This window comes from Entelurus aequoreus, linkage group LG15 (genome assembly GCF_033978785.1).
Source record: "Entelurus aequoreus isolate RoL-2023_Sb linkage group LG15, RoL_Eaeq_v1.1, whole genome shotgun sequence".
NCBI classification, from domain to species: Eukaryota; Metazoa; Chordata; class Actinopteri; order Syngnathiformes; family Syngnathidae; genus Entelurus; species Entelurus aequoreus.
In genome coordinates, this window is record NC_084745.1 from 37436582 (window position 1) to 37456843 (window position 20262).

The window sequence follows — 20262 nt, forward strand, 5'->3', positions numbered from 1 at the left end:
TGCCAAATAGTTCTTTTAAAAATATATACAGTGGGACCTAGATTTACGGACTTAATTGGTTCTTCAACAGGGTTCGGAAATCAAAAAGTTTGTAAATTGAAGCACATTTCTCCATAAAAAAACAATGTAAATATGAATAATAGTTGTCAGCCTCGATAAAAGTCCATATTTTAGTGCTATACAGTACTGTATATATAAAAAAACACAACAAGGGGGTGATGGAGCAAGTTTCTCTTTTTTTACCAAGTCAAAACAACGACAACAAGCTGTTGCCCTCTGTATGTGCTGTTTTGCCAACACGTGCACACACACACACAAGTAACATTTGGTGCCCTCAAAATGATCAGAAGTCACAAAAGTCCTTAATTTTAACTATATTGCTACAATAAAACAGTTTAAAAAGTAAAACACACTTACATTGGGAAAGGAGACATGGGGAGAACAGAGGAAGTGGAGGGTAGGGTACGTGAAGAGGCGCTCTTCTCCGCCGCTGTGAAATAGATCTAATACTTAATCATTTTTTCCTGGAAAATCCAGTGTCATCACAATTAAAAGTTGCTATGGTATGAAGCCTGCTTCGATGATTCTTCCATACTTGTGAGCGCCATTAATGTATTCTTTGCCAATAGTCTTTTTTTTTTTTTTTAACCACAGCAATTTTCTTTCTTCCACGCTGGTCTGTTTTTTGGGGGAGGACTCAATTGTGTTAGCAAAATGGACAAAACTCATCAAAAGCCGAAAAACACAGAAAAGGCAGGCTGAAGCGCTGAGAAGTGACTCCGAGGGCTTTGCCTCCCCAACAATGTTGCGCTCTGCTTTTTGCCTGCAGGCGGGAAACAAAATAAATTAATGAATTTATTGACAGAGACATGGTTTACACACAGAGGCATATTTGGCGCGTTCTAAAAGTTTGTAAATCGAATAATTCGCAAATAGAGGGCTTTGTAGGTCGAGGTTCCACTGTATGTATAATACAAGTGCCCAAAATTCATTCATTTTCCATATCTTTAGCATCCCTCTATGGCGATTGTGAAAGGCGCTGGGCTAGTAATGAAAGCCATTATTGAGGTAAAGTGATATTTTTTTACTTTTTAGTGCACTTCTTCTGTGTCATCACTTGCCAATACTGGTTTACATTCAGGAAGGGGACAAGGAAATCGCCACCAAAATGCAAGAGCTAGCTTTAAGTGAGGGGGCTCTTCCTCGGCATCTGCACACTTCCTTGTTTACCATCAGCATGGACCAGAGGATGCTCACCAACAGGTCTGATTGAAACATGCACGCACAATAATACAATTTACCAGAATTTATGCATGAGAGTGATGTTAGCAGTGTTAGCAAAGCAGCTCTTTTATTGTACCAATTAGACAGTTGAGTCGTCATCTTGTTGGTCTGTGGACCGCAGAAAACCCTGTCGCCATGAACCTCCTCAAAAGAATATTGGTAAGGCTTTCATTTGTGAGAAATGATCGGGTCATATTTATACCTCAGCATTTCATCAGACAGCTAAACCACACCATGCTCACTTTTTAGCCAACGGGCCTGCTAGCTTACATGGACAGTCCTGATGCAGTGCCGGAGAAAGACATGGATCGAATGCACGTCAGGGATAACGTGAAACTTGCTACGGTAACTTAACAAACACATACATATGACACAAGAAGCCTCTTCTGCTTGCCTCGTTTAATAGTATTTTTCCCACCTTCGTAGGACCTTCTCAACCGAAACAAGGTCCCTGAGTGGCAGCGGATAGCCGGCAAAGCAGCCAAAGAGGTGGAGAAGTTTGCCAAGGAGAAGGCAGACATAGTTCTCATGCACTGGAGGGATAAGATGGGCATTGCACAGAAGGAGGTGTGCCTGTTTTGAGTTATTATTGTCAACTCAGGCCTCTTGAACAGTTGAGGCAATATCCAAACACTTGAAACACAGAAATATTCCACAACCACACTCGATCACACACACACCAACACTATAAAACACTTGCAGTGGGAAAATGCTGCAATCAAACACTCAACACTGGCTGCAGGATAAGAAAAAATGCTAAAGAATAATGGTGCAAATGCCGAAAACATACCAAAACCCTGAAAACCCAATTGCCTGAGAGAAATGCTGTAGGTTCATGGAACAAAACGGAGGTTAGCCAGGCTACTACAGGTGCCAGACCTGAGGGATATTCATCTTAAAAACATAATATTTTACACATCCCTCAGAATTCCCTGGTGGCATGGCAAACTTCTGTTTTGTTCTGTAAAATTGCAGCATTTCTCTTATGCAGTTTTTTGGGGGTGGTGTGTGTTTTTGGCATCAGCAACATTTTTTTATTTTATTTTTTAAGCTGCAGCGTTTATGTGATTGCAGCATTTTAGATTTTCATCTTTTAACTGTTTCATGTGCTTTATTTTGGATCATTTCTGTGTTTAGAACGTTTAGATGTTGCTTCGTGTTTGCCCTTATTGGCCACTATAATTGTGCATGTGTTGTAGCAGGGTTGTTCAAAGTGCAACCCAGTGGCACTCATTTTTTCTGGACTTTTCATACTGTAAAAATAAAATAAATTTATACTAATGAGATGTACTATAGGATATTACACTAAATTGGTTTGTCACCTATTACAAAAACTAGAATGTTTTGTTTAGACAGTTTAGCATGAATTGATCTACAGTAGGTATCTTCAATGCACAAATTATAAAAGCACTCCCCAAGTTTACTGCAAGGAACAACAAGAAAAATAATCTGTATGTTGTCTCTGCCCCGCCTCTCCCTTCCCCTCGTCCTGTCTTTTCTGTTTTGTCTGTTGTCAAACATTGTAGCAGGACAGAAATAACCTGGTGAGTAGGCCTAACCGACGGAATCCTTGCTGTTTGCCATGTTTCCTCTCATGCGTGCACTCTTTTCATCCAAGCGTTCGTTCTTCCATCCTCATTAATAAGCATCTTTTACACTCAGAGTTCTCTAAAAACATACTGACTCAATGCTTAAAATCTGTATAATAACTGGAGGATAAAAAGAAAAAAGTAACAGGTTGTCGATAAATGTAGAGCACTTAAAATTGACTCAAGTAAACACTGTATATATCAGATATTGTTTTTCAATCTAGCTTTATTGCGTTGATGTATTTGGGCCTCAGAGACTTTTGAAGTTGGTGTTTCCTAACTTGTTCTTATATTTGCACATTGGAGACATTGTTTTGGTACTACTTGCCCTCTTTATATTCTCTTTGTTTTTGTCATTGTGCATTGCACTCTGGTGTCGCCATCTTAAAATGTCTGTCTTTTTTTTTTTATAAGTTGTCCATTTCCTCTCTGTTCTATCAGCTGTTTTGGACACATTTGAGATATTTTGCAGTGCAACAGAAGCAAAGTATTGGTTGTTGTTGCAGAATCCCAATCAAAAGCCAGTCATCCTGAGAAAAAGACGACAGCGAATCAAGATCGAAGCCAACTGGGAGCTTTTTTACTACAGGTACGAACAGTCTCTTTTTTTGACTTTTTGAAGATGCATATTGTGAAAATATAATTAATTCATTATTAGATTAATATATACTGCGCAAAAATGATTAGCTCTGTCACCTGTAAGAAAAACTAAAACGTCAATGTTTTTATTCAGATAGCTTAGCATTTATTGACCTGTACAGCATTGGTTTAGCATCTTTAACGTTCAAAACAAATCCACTTTCATCTTTTATTTTCTGTGTAAAAATGTGTTATAGTGGAAAGTTAGAATATAGTACCAGTTTGTGATGTCCACTTTCCAAATGTTGTACTTGTCAAGATTCCAGCTGGACCATGCACGTTCCAACCTGATCTGGAATCTAAAAACAAGGGAGGAGCTGCGGGACGCTCTCGAAGGGGAGATGCGCGCCTTCAACGTGGACCGTGAGCTTGGCAATGCCACCATCATCTCCTGGAACCACCAGGAGTTTGAGGTTAATGCAGATCCCAAAGGTGTACTATTAACTGGACTTTCTATCATTTTTCTTTAATCATTTTGTCTGCCTGTATACTTTTACAGGTTAAATATGAGTGCCTTTCTGATGAAATCAAGATAGGTGACTATTATTTGCGCCTCCTGCTGGAGGAGGATGAAAATGCGGAATCCAGTGCCATCAAAAGATCGTAAGATAACTAACATTTCTGCTCCGCACTCGATCGGAAGTGTTTGACTTTGGTTTCTCGTTCTTCCACACATAGGTACGAGTTCTTCAACGAGCTCTACCACCGCTTTCTGCTAACACCCAAAGTCACGATGAAGTGCCTTTGCTTACAGGCGCTAACAATAGTCTATGGCAAGTGCTTCGAAGAGATCGGTCCCTTCGCAGACACCAAATATATCGTGGGCATGCTGGACCGCGTGAGTGCAGCTGGCTAACATTTTAAGATACTTGCTGTGTTTCGACGTCCATTTTGTTATGTGAAGATGTGTTTGTGTGTGTTTGCAGTGCACTGACAAAGTGGAAAGAGACAGACTCATCCACTTCTTGAACAAACTAATTCTCAACAAGGTATGTACTAATAAGGCTTCTTTCTTTCTCGGCGATAAGGATTTGTACAGATTTATTCTAATCAGAAACTTTTGTGCTGCAGAAAAACGTAAAAGATATAATGGACTCTAACGGGGTCCGAATTCTAGTGGACTTGCTCACCTTGGCCCATCTGCATACCAGCAGAGCTACTGTGCCACTTCAGGTAAACATGGAACTTTGCCCTCATATGTCCACTTATATTTCTGACTTTAAAAACACAAGGTGTGATTTAACAACTGGTGTGTTACATGCAGAGCAACGTCTTGGAAGCAGCACCAGACATGAAAAGAGAGAGTGAGAAGGAGTGGTACTTTGGAAATGCTGACAAAGAAAGAAGAGGACCTTTCAGTTTTGAAGAGGTATGCATTCTCTTTGCCATACTTTTGAAACCTTTCACAGAAAAACCTTTTGAGAAAGCACTGATACAATTAACCATAATATGGTAATTTACGAATGAGAGTGGTATGGTGTTAGAGGGTTGGTCTTGAACTGGCTAAGAAGCTACCTAACCAACAGGGAGCAATACGTGAAGCTAGGTGAACACACTGGACATCTAGTGTTAAATATATATTGCGGCGTACCCCAGGGATCAATTTTGGGACCAAAATGGATTAATCTCTATAAAAACGACATTTGTAAAGGTATGAAGGACTTAAAGTTAGTATTATTTGCTGACAACAAGACTCTGTTTTGTTCACAAGAGACCTCAAATAAGCTAATACAAATCATAACAGAAGACATGAACAAATCATATAATCGGTTTGACAAACACAGAATATATTTGAATATCAGTAAAAATTTAAATAAAGCTATTTGGTAACAGTGGAAGAGAAAGTCAAACACAAATACAAATGGACGACGTTGACATTGACAGGGGGAAAACAAATCTAACTTTTGGGTGTAAAAGTAGATGATAAAATTAACTGGAAATGTCATATACAACTATACAACATAAGGTGTCAAGAAATGTGTCAATAATGTATAAAGCTAAATATGTTCTAAACAAAAAATCACTTGTTAATGTTCCCATATCTGAGTTATTGTATAGAAATACAGGGAAATAACAAAAAAAACCCCTATGTATTCACTAACAGTGTTACAAAAAGGTTAGTTAGAATAATACATACCTACTCAGTGGCCTAGTGGTTAGAGTGTCCGCCCTGAGATTGGTAGGTTGTGAGTTCAAACCCCGGCTGAGTCATACCAAAGACTATAAAAATGGGACCCATTACCTCCCTGCTTGGCACTCAGCATCAAGGGTTGGAATTGGGGGTTAAATCACCAAAAATGATTCCCGGGCGCGGCACCGCAGCTGCCCACTGCACTGCCCACTGCAAATGCAGAGGACAAATTTCACCACACCTTGTGTATGTGTGACAATCATTGGTACTTTAACTTTAACATAATAATGGATATGGAGAACACTCAAACCCTTTTTTGATCAAAAATACTGAAATTTAAAGAGATGGTTGAGTTGAGTTTGAGTTTATTTCGAACATGCAAGCATACAACATCATACATCACAATTTCCAGTTTCTTTTTTCAACATGTTCGAAAACATGGTGCATTGGCAAACAGCTACAACTATGCACAAAGGAAACTATAACAATGTGCAACAATTATTCTCAACAAAAGAGGAGAAATTAAACCTTAGGGAAAAATTTTACTTGCACGTTCAGCACTCAACATTTTTTAGTATATCTGTGTGTGGAATTAAATTATGGAATTAAGCAAAAAAAGTAACAAAGTATTAATATGATCCAGTTAAGAAACCTTATTTAATGTAGGGTGGTTCGACTTCTGTTTTTGTGTTTTCTGAAAGTCTAAGATGTTTTGTACATAAACCGGAAAGGAAATGTCCCAAAATCCTAGATTGACAGCTAAGGCAGTCATTTTGTTCATGTCTGCAGAGCTCGAATGAGGAATGGAAGACTGAACAGATGTGGACAAAATGATTGTTTGATTTAGATGTCTGTGATTTAGAACATTCCCTTTACCGTTTGAACATTCCTTACCGTGAGCTATGTTGTCCGGGGGCATAAAGCCCCCCTGGTAGGGTCTCCCAAGACAAACTGGTCCTAGGTGAGGGATCAGACAAAGAACAGCTTGAAGACCTCCATGAAAAATAAAAATGAAGGACCCAGATTTCCCTCGCCCGGACGCGGGTCACCGGGGCTACCCTTTAGAGCCAGGCCCGGAGGTGGGGCACGATGGCGAGTGCTTGGTGGCCGGGCCCGGCCGGGCGCAGCCCGAAGAGGCAACGTGGGTCCCCCCTCCAATGAGCTCACCACCCATAGCAGGGGCTATAGAGGTCGGGTGCAATGTGAGCTGGGCGGCAGCCGAAGGCAGGGCACTTGGCGGTCCGATCCTCGGCTACAGAAGCTAGCTCTTGGGACGTGGAACGTCACCTCGCTGGGCCGGAAGGAGCCTGAGCTAGTGCGCGAGGTGGAGAAGTTCCGGTTAGATTTAGTCGGACTTACTACGACGCGCAGCAAGGGCTCTGGAACCAGTTCTCTCGAGAGGGGCTGGACTCTCTTCCACTCTGGCGTCACCAGCAGTGAGAGGCGATGGGCTGGGTGGAAATTCTTGTTGCCCCCAGGCTCAGAGCCTGAACGTTGGAGTTCAACCCAGTGGACGAGAGGGTAGCTTCCCTCCGCCTTCGGGTGGGGGGACGGGTCCTGACTGTTGTGTGCGCTGACGCGCCAAACGGCAGCTCAGAGTACCCACCCTTTTTGGATTCACTCGAGGGAGTACTTGAGAGTGCTCCCCCAGGTGATTCCCTCGTTCTACTGGGGGACTTCAACGCTCATATAGGCAACGACAGTGAAACCTGGAGAGGCGTGATTGGGAAGAATGGCTGCCCGGATCTGAACCAGAGTGGTGTTTTGTTATTGGACTTTTGTGCCCGTCACAGATTGTCCATAACAAACACCATGTTCAAACATAAGGGTGTCCATATGTGCACTTGGCACCAGGACACCCTAGGCCGCAGTTCCATGATCGACTTTGTAGTTGTGTCATCGGATTTGCGGCCTCATGTTTTGGACACTCTGGTGAAGAGACGGGTGGAGCTTTCTACCGATCACCACCTGGTGGTGAGTTGGCTGCGATGGTGGAGGAGGATGCCGGACAGACCTGGCAGGCCCGAAACGCATTGTGAGGGTTTGCTTGGAATGTCTGTCAGAGTCTCCTGTCAGAGAGAGTTTCAATTCCCACCTCCGGAAGAACTTTGAACATGTCACGAGGGAGGTGCTGGACATTGAGTCCGAGTGGACCATGTTCTGCACCTCTATTGTCGAGGCGGCTGATTGGAGCTGTGGCCGCAAAGTAGTTGGTGCCTGTCGTGGCGGTAATCCTAAAACCCGTTGGTGGACACCGGCGGTGAGGTATGCCGTCAAGCTGAAGGAGTCGTCCTATCGGGTTCTTTTGGCTCATAGGACTCCTGAGGCAGCGGACAGGTACCGACAGGCTAAGCGGTGTGCGGCTTCAGCGGTCGCGGAGGCAAAATCTCGGACATGGGAGGAGTTCGGGGAAGCCATGGAAAGCGACTTCCGGACGGCTTCGAAGCGATTCTGAACCACCATCCGCCGCCTCAGGAAGGGGAAGCAGTGCACTATCAACACTGTGTATGGTGAGGATGGTGTTCTGCTGACCTCGACTGCGGATGTTGTGGTTCGGTGGAGGGAATACTTCGAAGACCTCCTCAATCCCACCAACACGTCTTCCTATGAGGAAGCAGTGCCTGGGGAATCTGGTGGTGGGCTCTCCTATTTCTGGGGATGAGGTTGCTGAGGTAGTTAAAAAGCTCTTCGGTGGCAAGGCCCGGGGGTAGATGAGATCTGCTCGGAGTTCCTTAAGGCTCTGGATGCTGTGGGGCTGTCTTGGTTGACAAGACTCTGCAGCATCGCGTGGACATCGGGGGCGGTACCTCTGGATTGGCAGACCGGAGTGGTGGTTCCTCTCTTTAAGAAGGGGAACCAGAGGGTGTGTTCTAACTATCGTGGAATCACACTCCTCAGCCTTCCCGGTAAGGTCTATTCAGGTGTACTGGAGAGGAGGCTACGCCGGATAGTCGAATCTCGGATTCAGGAGGAACAGTGTGGTTTTCGTCCTGGTCGTGGAACTGTGGACCAGCTCTGTACTCTCGGCTGGGTCCTTGAGGGTGCATGGGAGTTTGCCCAACCAGTCTACATGTGCTTTGTGGATTTGGAGAAGGCATTCGACCGTGTCCCTCGGGAAGTCCTGTGGGGAGTGCTCAGAGAGTATGGGGTATCGGACTGTCTGATTGTGGCGGTCCGCTCCCTGTATGATCAGTGTCAGAGCTTGGTCCGCATTGCCGGCAGTAAGTCGGACACGTTTCCAGTGAGGGTTGGACTCCGCCAAGGCTGCCCTTTGTCACAGATTCTGTTCATAACTTTTAAGGACAGAATTTCTAGGTGCAGTCAAGGCTTTGAGGGGCTCCGGTTTGGTGGCTGCAGGATTAGGTCTCTGCTTTTTGCAGATGATGTGCTCCTGATGGCTTCATCTGGCCAGGATCTTCAGCCCTCACTGGATCGGTTCGCAGTTGAGTGTGAAGCGACTGGGATGAGAATCTGCACCTCCAAGTCCGAGTCCATGGTTCTCGCCCGAAAAAGGGTGGAGTGCCATCTCCGGGTTGTGGAGGAGACCCTGCCCCAAGTGGAGGAGTTCAAGTACCTCGGAGTCTTGTTTACGAGTGAGGGAAGAGTGGATCGTGAGATCGACAGGCGGATCGGTGCGGCGTCTTCAGTAATGCGGACGCTGTATCGATCCGTTGTGGTGAAGAAGGAGCTGAGCCGGAAGGCAAAGCTCTCAATTTACCGGTCGATCTACGTTCCCATCCTCACCTATGGTCATGAGCTTTGGGTTATGACCGAAAGGACAAGATCACGGGTACAAGCGGCCGAAATGAGTTTCCTCCGCCGGGTGGCGGGGCTCTCCCTTAGAGATAGGGTGAGAAGCTCTGCCATCCGGGGGGAGCTCAAAGTAAAGCCGCTGCTCCTCCACATCGAGAGGAGCCAGATGAGGTGGTTCGGGCATCTGGTCAGGATGCCACCCGAACGCCTCCCTAGGGAGTTGTTTAGGGCACGTCCGACCGGTATGAGGCCACGGGGAAGACCCAGGACACGTTGGGAAGACTATGTCTCCCGGTTGGCCTGGGAACGCCTCGGGATCCCCCGGGAAGAGCCGGACCAAGAGGCTGGGGAGAGGGAAGTCTGGGCTTCCCTGCTTAGGCTGCTGCCCCCGCGACCCGACCTCGGATAAGCAGAAGAAGATGGATGGATGGATGGATTACCGTTTGTTCTTTCGGATCTTGTTTTTGTGTTTTCTGAAATTGTTGAGTGTTGTCTTTTGTTTTTGTGCTTTCTTAAATTATAAAGTGTTTTGTCTTTTGATTTTAAGCTTTATTAAATAGTAAAGGGATTATTTCCTGTGTTTTTGATCTTATAAAGTGTTTTGTCTTTTGATTTTGTGTTTTCTGAAATTGCAAATGTGTTAGAAATTGCTATAAAACGGAAACGGGTAGGATTAAATAAGCACTGCTTCTTCCTACTTTTTTTTGGACATGCTGTAATGAGAAACTGGAAATATGTGATGCATATATGTAATTGTATCCATAACCAGATGCAGGAGTTTTGGAACAACGGCACCTTGACTGCCAAGACGCGGTGTTGGGCTCAGGGAATGGATGGGTGGCGCCCCCTGCAGGCAATCCCGCAACTGAAGTGGTGCCTTCTGGCCACGGGGCAGGCGGTGATGAACGAGTCGGACCTGGCGACCCTGATCCTCAATATGCTCATCACCATGTGCTCCTACTATCCCAGCAGGTCTCTGGGGCTTTTTGTATACATCATCATAATATTCTGGCATAGTTATCATGACTATTGTTTTGTTTTTTTGGCTCTAGGGACCAAGATAATGCCATCATTCGTCCATTGCCAAAGATCAAGAGGATGATAAGTGACAATGCTTGCCTTCCTCATATTGTTCAGGTACAATGGGATAAAAAATTGTCACTCCTTTTTCTGAATAAGAATTCCGATTATCGTCTTTTCTCTTTAGTTGCTCTTGACATTTGATCCCATTCTGGTGGAAAAAGTGGCCAACGTCCTCTACCTGGTAATGCAGGACAATCCCAACCTGCAGCGGCTGTACTTGAGTGGAGTCTTCTTCTTCATCATGATGTACACTGGCTCCAACGTGCTTCCTGTTGCCAGGTAACAAGGAGTTTTTTTGCCAGCTTCAGTGAAGACAAAGAATATAAACTAACTCACATTAATCTGGTTTTAGGTTCCTGAAGCACACACACCTGAAACAAGCCTTTAAATCAGAGGAGGTAAGATTGTTAAATATGTCAAATACCAAATTTAATCCTCACCTGGAGATAACGCTTATTTGTTGCTCCTCTACCTCTAGTCTAAAGGCCAGGATATTGTGGAGCGGAGTGTTCTGGGACCAGTTCTTCCAGAAGCCATGGTGTGCTATTTGGAGAACTATGAGGCAGAACGCTTTTCTGAGATTTTTCTCGGAGAATTCGACACTCCCGAAGCCATTTGGAGCAGCGAGATGAGGCGAGAGAGGAATCTGATTAGTTGAATGCCTGTCAATAAAGGCTGTCTTGCTTAGATTTGAGTAATTTCTCTTTCAGGCGCCTGATGATTGAAAAGATCGCCGGCCACATTGCGGACTTCAGCCCAAGGCTGCAGAGCAACACGCGTGCCCTCTACCAGTACTGCCCCATTCCCGTGATCAGTTTCCCTCAACTGGACAACGAGCTGTTCTGCAACATCTACTACCTCAGACACCTGTGTGACGCCACTCACTTCCCCAACTGGCCTATTCGAGATGCTGTATGTCTGATTTTCTTTTTTGTTAGTTCCTTGTAGGCACTTTTTCACTTCAACTTTGTTAACCCCCAAGGTAAAGCTGCTTAAAGACACGCTCGAAGCTTGGAAGAGGGAGGTAGAGAAGAAGCCTCCCTCCATGTCTGTAGATGATGCTTACGATGTCCTCAACCTCCCCAAAGGACAAGGACCGTGAGTAAATGTCTCATTTTTGTCCTCGATTTTATTGATGGCTGCTTATACATCACAAATTTTTCATGCCCATTTATACAAAGACATGAAGAGAGCAAGATCAGGAAGGCTTACTTCCGGCTGGCGCAGAAGTACCATCCTGACAAGAACCCTGATGGCAGAGTGTGTAACATCACCTCTTACACAGTATAACCACTTTTGCTTTGCATTCTTTTATGTCTGCCCTATTAACTCTTTCAGGACATGTTTGAAAAAGTCAACAAGGCCTATGAGTTCCTCTGCACAAAGTCTGCCCGAATCCTAGATGGGCCTGACCCAGAAAACATAATTCTCATCCTCAAGACTCAGAGCATCCTCTTCAATCGGCACAAACAAGGTATGTAGTAAAGTAGATCTGCGTTATGTTTACGTTGAAAGACTGGCAAAAAATTCCTAAAAATGCCCATTTTTTTAATTTTTAACACTTTAATATGCCTCTCACAGTTATTAAACACATTTTTAATTATGTTTTACCCTTTAGAATATTACATATAGTAGTATACAGTATTGAACTTAGTGCAACTACACAACATCACACCCTTTCAAAGCATTTTCCTGCAGGAAAAACATTGAATGAATTGACTTGTGAGACTGTGCCTTCTGCTGGATTCATAGCTGTAGCATTCCTTCTACCCTGCAGATACCGCCATTAAAAATATTTACAATTTAAAAAGGCCATATTTTAAAAAAATGTCTACATTTAAAACACTTCTTTGTGGTCTACATAACAAGTAATGAGGGTTGTTTGGTCAAAAATGTGCACATATTATATTTTACAGACCATTTATAAGCCACTTTCTGACCGTCTCTTCAGGATGCACCGTTTTGTGGGCGGTCTTATTTTTGTGGCTCCACTTGGACAGCGTCTTCTCCCCACCCTCTTTGTTGTAGTTTTTAATGCTTTCATTGAGAGTGTACTTACAGATATAAGTTAGAGCTATACGCTATTTTGTATTAGAAATTGCAACAACGGAGAATGCATGTGCATGTATGAGCCAGTCTGCCCCATATAGCGAAAAAGAAGGCGCTTATTGACTACATCGTCAGAATACAATGGAGGACTCGCGCAAAGCACTTTGGGTAAATCTCTACCGGAAGTATGAAGGAAGGCAACATTGTTTTTCTAAATATCTTCGCAATGCGTCCACAGTTTGATTTCAAACTTTTGGTGCTTGTGCAGTTCCCAAATACACAGCAGCAGGTACGAATATGTTAAAAAAGTTAGTTTTGCATAATAAGGCCCCTTTAAAGCAGAGACAAGAAATTTGCCGACAGGGGGCGAATGCAGAGGGGCTCTAAAGGTATGGATATCAGAAAATAAGACATGTCTCTTTCACTTTCCGAACAGAACTGGAGCCCTACAAATATGCTGGGTACCCAATGCTCATCAAAACAATCACGATGGAGACCCAAGATGACCAACTCTTCTCCAAGACCTCCCCTCTTCTCCCGGCTGCCGCTGAGCTGGCCTTCCACACCGTCAATTGTTCAGCGCTCAACGCTGAGGAGCTTCGCCGCGAGAATGGCATTGAGGTTTGATGTTTTTCTGCTTTTTGTTTGTTTCTTTTTTACACAAACAACATATGTCACCATGATTGTGTGTCCCACTGTAACCTTTTATCATTCTGTCAACACTCAGGTTTTGCTGGAAGCTCTTTCGCGTTGTGTCTCCGTGTTGACTGCATCCAGCAAGACTGACGACATGGCGGTTCAGGTACACTGCGTGTCATAGAAGTGGCAAATATACCAAAGCTAATTTTCTTATTAATTAAAAATTTTTATCTGTCTCAGGTGTGCGGGCACATCTGTCGGTGCTACAGTGTTGCGGCACAGTTTGAGGAATGCAGAGAAAAGATCATTGAGCTGCCCTACATCATTAGAGACCTCTGTCACATCTTGTATTTTGGAAAGGTGAGGATATTTGCTGCATTGACTGATTAAGAAGATACTTTTTTTGACTTGTATTCTCTTCTCAGGTTCTTCCCAAAACTGCATCCCTGGCTGTTCAGTGCGTTAGCTCTTTCGCCGTGGATTTCTTCCTCCAGACCCATCTATACCATGCCGGTGTGCTCTGGCACCTGCTGGTCAATCTCTTCAACTACGATTACACTCTGGAGGAGAGCGGCGTTAAAACAAGTCAGGAGACCAACCAGCAGCAGGTGGCCAACGACCTGGCCAAACTCAGCCTGATGTCCCTCAGCCGCTTGGGAGGCTACCTCAGGACGCCGCACAGCCCCGACGACAACAATCCGGTGTCGGAGACCAACGGCGTGGAGGGTACGCCGCCTGAGAACCCCACTGTACGCAAAAGCCTTGCTTCCATGTTGACACCGTACATCTCCAGGAAGCTGGGAGTCGGAACCTCAGCTGAGGTTAGTCAAGCTAGTGGATAGTTCATGTTGTTGGCCTCCTGCAGGGAACACTGTCTGAGTGTTATGTTTTCTCTGTTGATTATTGAAGGTCTTGAAACTTCTAAACAGTAACTCTGAGAATCCCTACCTCATATGGAATAATGGAACACGAGCCGAGCTGCTGGAGTTCCTGGAGAGTCAACAAGAGGGAAACATCAGAAGGGTAAAAGTGGCACTTTTTACATTCATTTGCTCATTTATTTTCTCACCTGTGTTTCTTTATGACAGGGAGAAAACGATGAGAGCTTTGGTGCAGATTTTGTGTTCAGTGAGCACAGCAAAGAGCTGATAGTCGGGGAGATCTTCGTACGGGTTTACAACGAACAACCAGCTTTCCCACTTGAAGTTAGTTCTTCCAGTGCATTTAACTGACATTTCCCCTCTCATACTTTGAATGTTAACTTTGCAATACTGACACTTTCTTTATATCCAGTTTCCCAAAGCATTTGCAGCCAGTCTGCTGGATTATGTGGGCTCTCAGGCTCAGTACCTCCACACTTTGCTGGCCATGAGTCAGAGCAACAAGGTAGAGTCCCAGCAGCATGCTGAGCGACTCCGCTTTGCAGAGATGGCTTTAGAGGCTTTACGCAACGTCATCAAGAACAACCCCGGTGAGAAGCTGCTCTACAAATCTTAAGTTGTACAAGCCCTTTTCAATTGCTTGTATCCCGACACGTGACTTCCTCCCGGAAGTAAAAAACAGCGGTGGTCAACCAAGCCAATATGGCTGTTGTGCAGCAATCTGCGCGAGCAGTCTGAGTATGAAAGGGGCCTGGATCTTTCTTCAAAAAGCAGATACGAGCAAAAAGTTAAACTATGCAATAGGGCTCTGAATCTTTGGGCACCACACGATTAGATTAGATTCTTGGGGGTAACAATTCGATTCAGAATCAATTCTCGATTCAAAATCAACACTTTTTGATAACATTGGGTGCCAGTTCTATGATTAATGACATTCCTCCATAAAATAGATGAACCGCTCTGATCCATTTCTATATTACTTAAAAGAAAACTGGTTTTATTTAATAAAATTATTCCCAAACATTTGATGAAGTCAGGTACAAATAAGGCCAAAAAAAAGTATCCCATAGTTAGTTTTTTTAAAGTAAATTTGTATAGCAGATATGGGAATCTACATCAACAATATGGTTTGCCTAAGTGGCTGGACATCAAATCGAATATTCTAAAATAGATTTTTTGACACCCCTATGCATAGATCCATATACTTTATCAAAAAAATATTTGTTGAGTGATATCAAGGATTAACCGTTCCCACACATATCGAACTATCTTGTGCTCCCGAAATCATTCTACATGACAAAACAGATGAAAACCTGGAAAAATATGGAGGTCTACAACTTTTTTGTGTGTGGCTGGGTCAAGGAAATTGGTATCAAGACCGTCCCAAATAAATATGCATCGTTTTTGCTCAGCTAAGGTGCATTTCATGATGTAACTTTGCGTCCACAGCCATGCTTGTTGCTTTTTTGTTGTTGTTGCACGTCGCTCTGTCTTGAGTATGCATGTTTTTCCCCGTCTTTATCAAACTATAACTATAGATCTCAACATTGTGTATGTGCTAAATGCTTCATTTATGATTGGTGGCTTTGGTTTTTAGGTTTTGCTCACATTTACAATATTTTGTTTAGACTTGCCAAGTTGGTGCTTTAAAAAACACTTGAAGCAAAAATGCATTTTAAGAACACCGATAAAAGATAAAATACAAATAACATCAAAGTAATACTTCAATGGAAAAATACTGAAAATGAAAAGTATATCAAGAAACAAACCCTTAACGGCATGATCACTAAACTTGTGCATTCTTCGAGTGTGCTCCAATGGGCGTGGCACATTTCTTGTTGTTTTAGTAAAATCTTGCACTCTTCCACCCTTCTTGATTACCTCTCGAGGAACTCTGGAGAAGCGTTTATCCTTTTTGCGATTTCAACAATTCGTACAGCTGAAAACCAAGCAAGCAGCGGGCATGTTTCATTGAGAAAGGCTAAATGACGCCATTGAGAACAGACACTGGCTTCAACCCCACACATATTTAATGAGCCGGACGCGACATCATGTAAATCCAAGCAATACCCCTATTTGTAATTTCAGGCTCCGAGACGGAATGCATTGGTCATTTTAAGCTGCTCTTCTCCCTTTTGCGGGTTCATGGAGCTGGCCGGGTGCAGCAGCTAGTGTTGGAGGTGCTTAATGTCTCAAAAACAAATATCTAAGGTCTGAGATCCTCCTCCTTCATGTAAGTAAGTCTTCTGTGCTTCCCTGCAGGTGGTGAACACAGTAACATCGAATCAAGAATGTGTGAGCAACATTGCAGAGTCGCTCGTGCTGTCTAACCTACTTTTACTGCTGCACTCTCTGCCATCGAGTAAGATGTCACCCGGTTGCAAAAAAAAAAATCTCTTTTATTCCATTGTGTTCTTGAATGTTAATATGTTGTCTTCTAGGCAGACAAATGGTGTTGGAAACCCTCCATGCACTGACTTCCAACACTAAAATAGTCAAAGAGGCCATGGCTAAAGGTCTGTAATTTTTTTCTTCTATAGAGTGTGCCATATTCATGTGAAATGTACAACTTGGTCATGCTCACAGAGTTTTTTGTCCATACAGGAGCTCTCATCTACCTGCTGGATCTATTCTGCAACTGCACCCACCCTCAGGTTCGCACACAAACAGCTGAGCTCTTCTCCAAAATGACCTCAGACAAGCTGGTGGGGCCCAAGGTGGGTGTTGCCAACAATCTACATCTTACTCATCTGAATCTATGTTTCCAAACCATTATTGAGCCAAGACACATATTCTACATGTGAAAAATCTCACGGCACGCCACCAAGCGTTCCACAATTTATTGTGTTGTGTGAATGGCCACAGGTGACAGTGGTACCTCGTAATCTGTTCCAAATGGTCAGACAAAAAACAAATCGTACGGAAACTGAAGCAACTTTTCCCTGAAGAAATAATGTAAATCAAATTAATCCGTTCCTTATACACGCAAATATTAACACTAAGCACATAGAATAGTTGTAGTTTTAAAGGCAGAAAACAATAGAAAAGCACATTTTAATTATGGAAGCAAGTAATAAGCTGTGTATAATCATGATTAATTCAAATTCCAAAATCTGATTAATCTGATTTAAAAAAATCAAAATCATTTGAAACCATAAATGAAATAAATAAAAAGTCACCAACACGGGGAACTCTTTGTTTGGGCAGTTGATTTCTCTGAATGATATGTGGGCAAACTGACTACTTTGTTGCATGTAATGTTTTGCCAAAAAACTGAAATATGTTTTGTCAAAAGTAGAGTGTATGAAAACTGAGGTACTACACTTTGTTTTTTCTACCATGTAGTAAAAGAACATTTAGTTGTTATTTCTGTCACTATATGTTTCTAGTATAGATAGATTAACAAATATATTTATTTGTAAGGGGGGGGAAATTGGACCAACTAAGTGAAATTGGATAATTAGTGTGCTGTGGCGCAGTGATTGGGAATCACCAGTCTAAATCAGTCCACATCAAATGACATTTTGGCTCCATTACCCGCCAGGTTCGGCTGACTCTAATTCGTTTCCTTCCGGGAGTGTTCATGGATGCTATGCGGGACAACGCTGAAGCGGCAGTGCACATATTTGAGGGAACACATGAGAATCCTGAACTCATTTGGAATGATAGCTCCAGAGAGACAGTTTCTACCACTGTGCGGGAGATGATGATTGAGTAAGTCACCATAGAATACTGTAGAGTGAAGATGTCAGTCTTGAACTTATTAACTCTTAAATGGTGTGTCTCCTTCCCAGGCACTTTAAACAGCAGAAAGATAATCCTGATGTCAACTGGAGAGTAAGTTCAGAAAGACAAGTCAGTGTTGAATGTAACGTCATGAAAAATGTGACAATAATTCTCTTGCTGTTCAGCTGCCGGAGGACTTCACTGTGGCCTACGGAGCTGGACAGGGAGAGCTGGAAGTGGGCGGAGTATTCTTGCGCATCTTTATTGCTCAGCCAGGCTGGGTGCTACGCAAGCCTCGGGAGTTCCTGGTGTCTCTCTTGGAAACCGTGACAGAGCTATTAGAGAAGAACAACCCTAATGTGAGCTAATGATGTTTAAAGTGTCCTTTTTTGCCACACATACTCCAATATATCCAATGTGGTCTCAGGGGGAGGCGCTGGAGACCGTCACCACAGCAGCAGTGTGTCTGTTCAGCACACAGACTCAGCTCGCTGATCAAGTCCCACCCCTGGGTCACTTGCCTCGCATCTTAGCAGCACTTAACCACAAGAACAACGCCATACCGAAGAGCTCCATCCGTCTCATCCACGTGCTCTCAGATAATGAGGTAATCAAAACGGGTTTTCCATTTTCCCACAATAAAGGTCTTTAAAAAGGTTATATTCACTTACATTGTGTTTATATAGCTCTGCGTGCGCTCCATGGCTGCCCTTGAGGCCATCGGCCCTCTCATGACGGGAATGAAGGTCCGTGCAGACATGGCTGGGCTGGCCTGTGAGGCGCTAAACCGCATGTTCCAGAAGGAGCAGACAGAACTCGTAGCTCAGGTACCCCTTTTTCCATATTATGTCAGTATTACCTTGTTTGAGTTCTGTATTGCCTCAGTCGACCTTTTTTCTGCTGCTCAGGCTCTGAGGGTCGAGCTGGTTCCATACCTTTTAAAGCTTCTGGAAGGAATTGGTCTGGAGACCCTACACAACCCCTCTGCGACCAAGGCCCAGATTGTAAAGGCTCTCAAGTCTATGACTCGCAGTCTGCAGTATGGAGAGCAGGTAGGATGCTTGACCACCAAATTGAAAAGAGTTCAAAGTGCGACCCAGGAGCCCGTTTAAATTTTAATTGGTAAAATATATTGACACTAATACCTAATATTAACACAAAGGTTCGTCTTTGAATGTGTAATTTGTTGTCCTTTTTACAAAACAAAAACAAAAAAATTGGCTTTACTGCATCTTTTGATTTTTTTTAGTATGCAGCTCTTAGTCAAAAATGTTCGGACATTCCTGTCTAACAGCCCGAGTGATGTATCTTTTGTTATATGGTTTGCAGGTCAACGAAATACTAGCAAAATCTGCAGTATGGAGTGCCTTCAAGGACCAGAAACATGATCTCTTCATTTCCGAGTCTCAGACTGCAGGCTACCTAACAGGTAGATCACTTTTATAGATTCACTCTGTTGGTAAACACAATACGGTCATAAAGGTAGGTTGTGGTCACCTGTATGTGCTTTTCTTTATTCTAAAAATCAAAAAACACACACTTTATGGCTGATTCCTCACACACGCTTAAATCCAGCACCTTTGTTTCAAACTCTCCAATTCCCTGAATTTTCTGGCTTTGCCTTTCCTGTCCTTTCTGTCCTCAACATTTCCTCCTCAGGGGTTTCCACTCCCTCTCTCCTGGCCGCCAGCAGCCCACTCCGAGGTGGGCTCTAGACTGCTGAGGCGGGCCTTTAAAGCCCTCCTCTTTGTTGCACAAATGCAGGTAGACTTTGACCTCCAACTGGCCTCCATAGTGTCTTTACCACTCCATTCTATTCCCATCTTTCCATCTGTGCATTGATTGGCCTCTGCATGCCAAGTCTTATTTACTAACATCAAAACCATTTTTTAACTAATTAGACTGTCGAGTTGCACCTTTTCTGACCCATCTCCCTGCCCCTTGCAGGGCCAGGAGTAGCAGGTTACCTTACAGCAGCAGGAAGCGGCACACCGGTAATGCCCAGCGTCCCACCACCAGTGGACACCGACCACGGAGACCAAGGCTGACGGACACGCTTGCACAGTACAGTCAGGCTCAGGCACCTAGACCGCCCTGCAAGCCCTATGGCCGCCGAAGCTCACCGGGTCTATTAGACTTCCCGACATGCGGGAACGGAGAGGACAGAAGGATGTCATTGACGGTCACACCAAAATTACTTTGACGCCTTCTCCTGTATCACCACCAACCTCCACCTACCCTCCAACTGGCACTCATAAATTTTTTGAAATTGTCTTAACAGATGTTTTGTTTCTGTGATTCTCTGTTTCTTCCAATGTCACACAGAATAGTTTACTTTTTGTATAAATATATTTTTTACTCCAGTTATTGTTTTTTTCCACAAGAAAGACTTGTAAGACTTGACAAGTATAAGTTCTCCTTTATTGTCGTCTTCTTCCATTACCCTGATTGGTAGCACTAGCCACTGAATTCTCAACCTCAGCGGTTT

At 43.7% G+C, this 20262-nt stretch overlaps 1 protein-coding gene across 3 annotated transcripts in view; it reads left to right on the forward strand.

Annotated features, from left to right (window-relative positions):
* Positions 1-20045, forward strand: part of LOC133630120 (dnaJ homolog subfamily C member 13-like) — a 37336-nt gene extending 17291 nt beyond the window's left edge. For 2 of the 3 annotated variants that reach the window (XM_062021458.1, XM_062021459.1), the window contains 41 exons: positions 1012-1068; positions 1142-1263; positions 1368-1443; positions 1534-1629; positions 1711-1851; positions 2811-2828; positions 3380-3462; positions 3772-3925; positions 4012-4115; positions 4191-4350; positions 4439-4501; positions 4584-4685; positions 4777-4881; positions 10166-10368; positions 10449-10533; positions 10604-10758; positions 10832-10877; positions 10958-11112; positions 11190-11391; positions 11462-11577; positions 11661-11739; positions 11818-11953; positions 12965-13149; positions 13256-13330; positions 13408-13527; positions 13593-13988; positions 14077-14190; positions 14256-14372; positions 14461-14638; positions 16137-16228; positions 16311-16410; positions 16490-16564; positions 16653-16765; positions 17593-17762; positions 17843-17885; positions 17960-18133; positions 18202-18381; positions 18461-18601; positions 18683-18826; positions 19104-19203; positions 19722-20045. In XM_062021458.1, the coding sequence (XP_061877442.1) occupies positions 1012-1068; positions 1142-1263; positions 1368-1443; positions 1534-1629; positions 1711-1851; positions 2811-2828; positions 3380-3462; positions 3772-3925; positions 4012-4115; positions 4191-4350; positions 4439-4501; positions 4584-4685; positions 4777-4881; positions 10166-10368; positions 10449-10533; positions 10604-10758; positions 10832-10877; positions 10958-11112; positions 11190-11391; positions 11462-11577; positions 11661-11739; positions 11818-11953; positions 12965-13149; positions 13256-13330; positions 13408-13527; positions 13593-13988; positions 14077-14190; positions 14256-14372; positions 14461-14638; positions 16137-16228; positions 16311-16410; positions 16490-16564; positions 16653-16765; positions 17593-17762; positions 17843-17885; positions 17960-18133; positions 18202-18381; positions 18461-18601; positions 18683-18826; positions 19104-19203; positions 19722-19822 (5076 nt within the window). In that variant the 3' untranslated portion in view covers positions 19823-20045. Of the gene's footprint in view, positions 1-1011; positions 1069-1141; positions 1264-1367; positions 1444-1533; positions 1630-1710; positions 1852-2810; positions 2829-3379; positions 3463-3771; positions 3926-4011; positions 4116-4190; positions 4351-4438; positions 4502-4583; positions 4686-4776; positions 4882-10165; positions 10369-10448; positions 10534-10603; positions 10759-10831; positions 10878-10957; positions 11113-11189; positions 11392-11461; positions 11578-11660; positions 11740-11817; positions 11954-12964; positions 13150-13255; positions 13331-13407; positions 13528-13592; positions 13989-14076; positions 14191-14255; positions 14373-14460; positions 14639-16136; positions 16229-16310; positions 16411-16489; positions 16565-16652; positions 16766-17592; positions 17763-17842; positions 17886-17959; positions 18134-18201; positions 18382-18460; positions 18602-18682; positions 18827-19103; positions 19204-19433; positions 19539-19721 lie in introns of all 3 variants that reach the window. The other variant, XM_062021460.1, reaches the window with a different exon arrangement.
* The last annotated feature ends 217 nt before the right edge of the window (positions 20046-20262 follow it).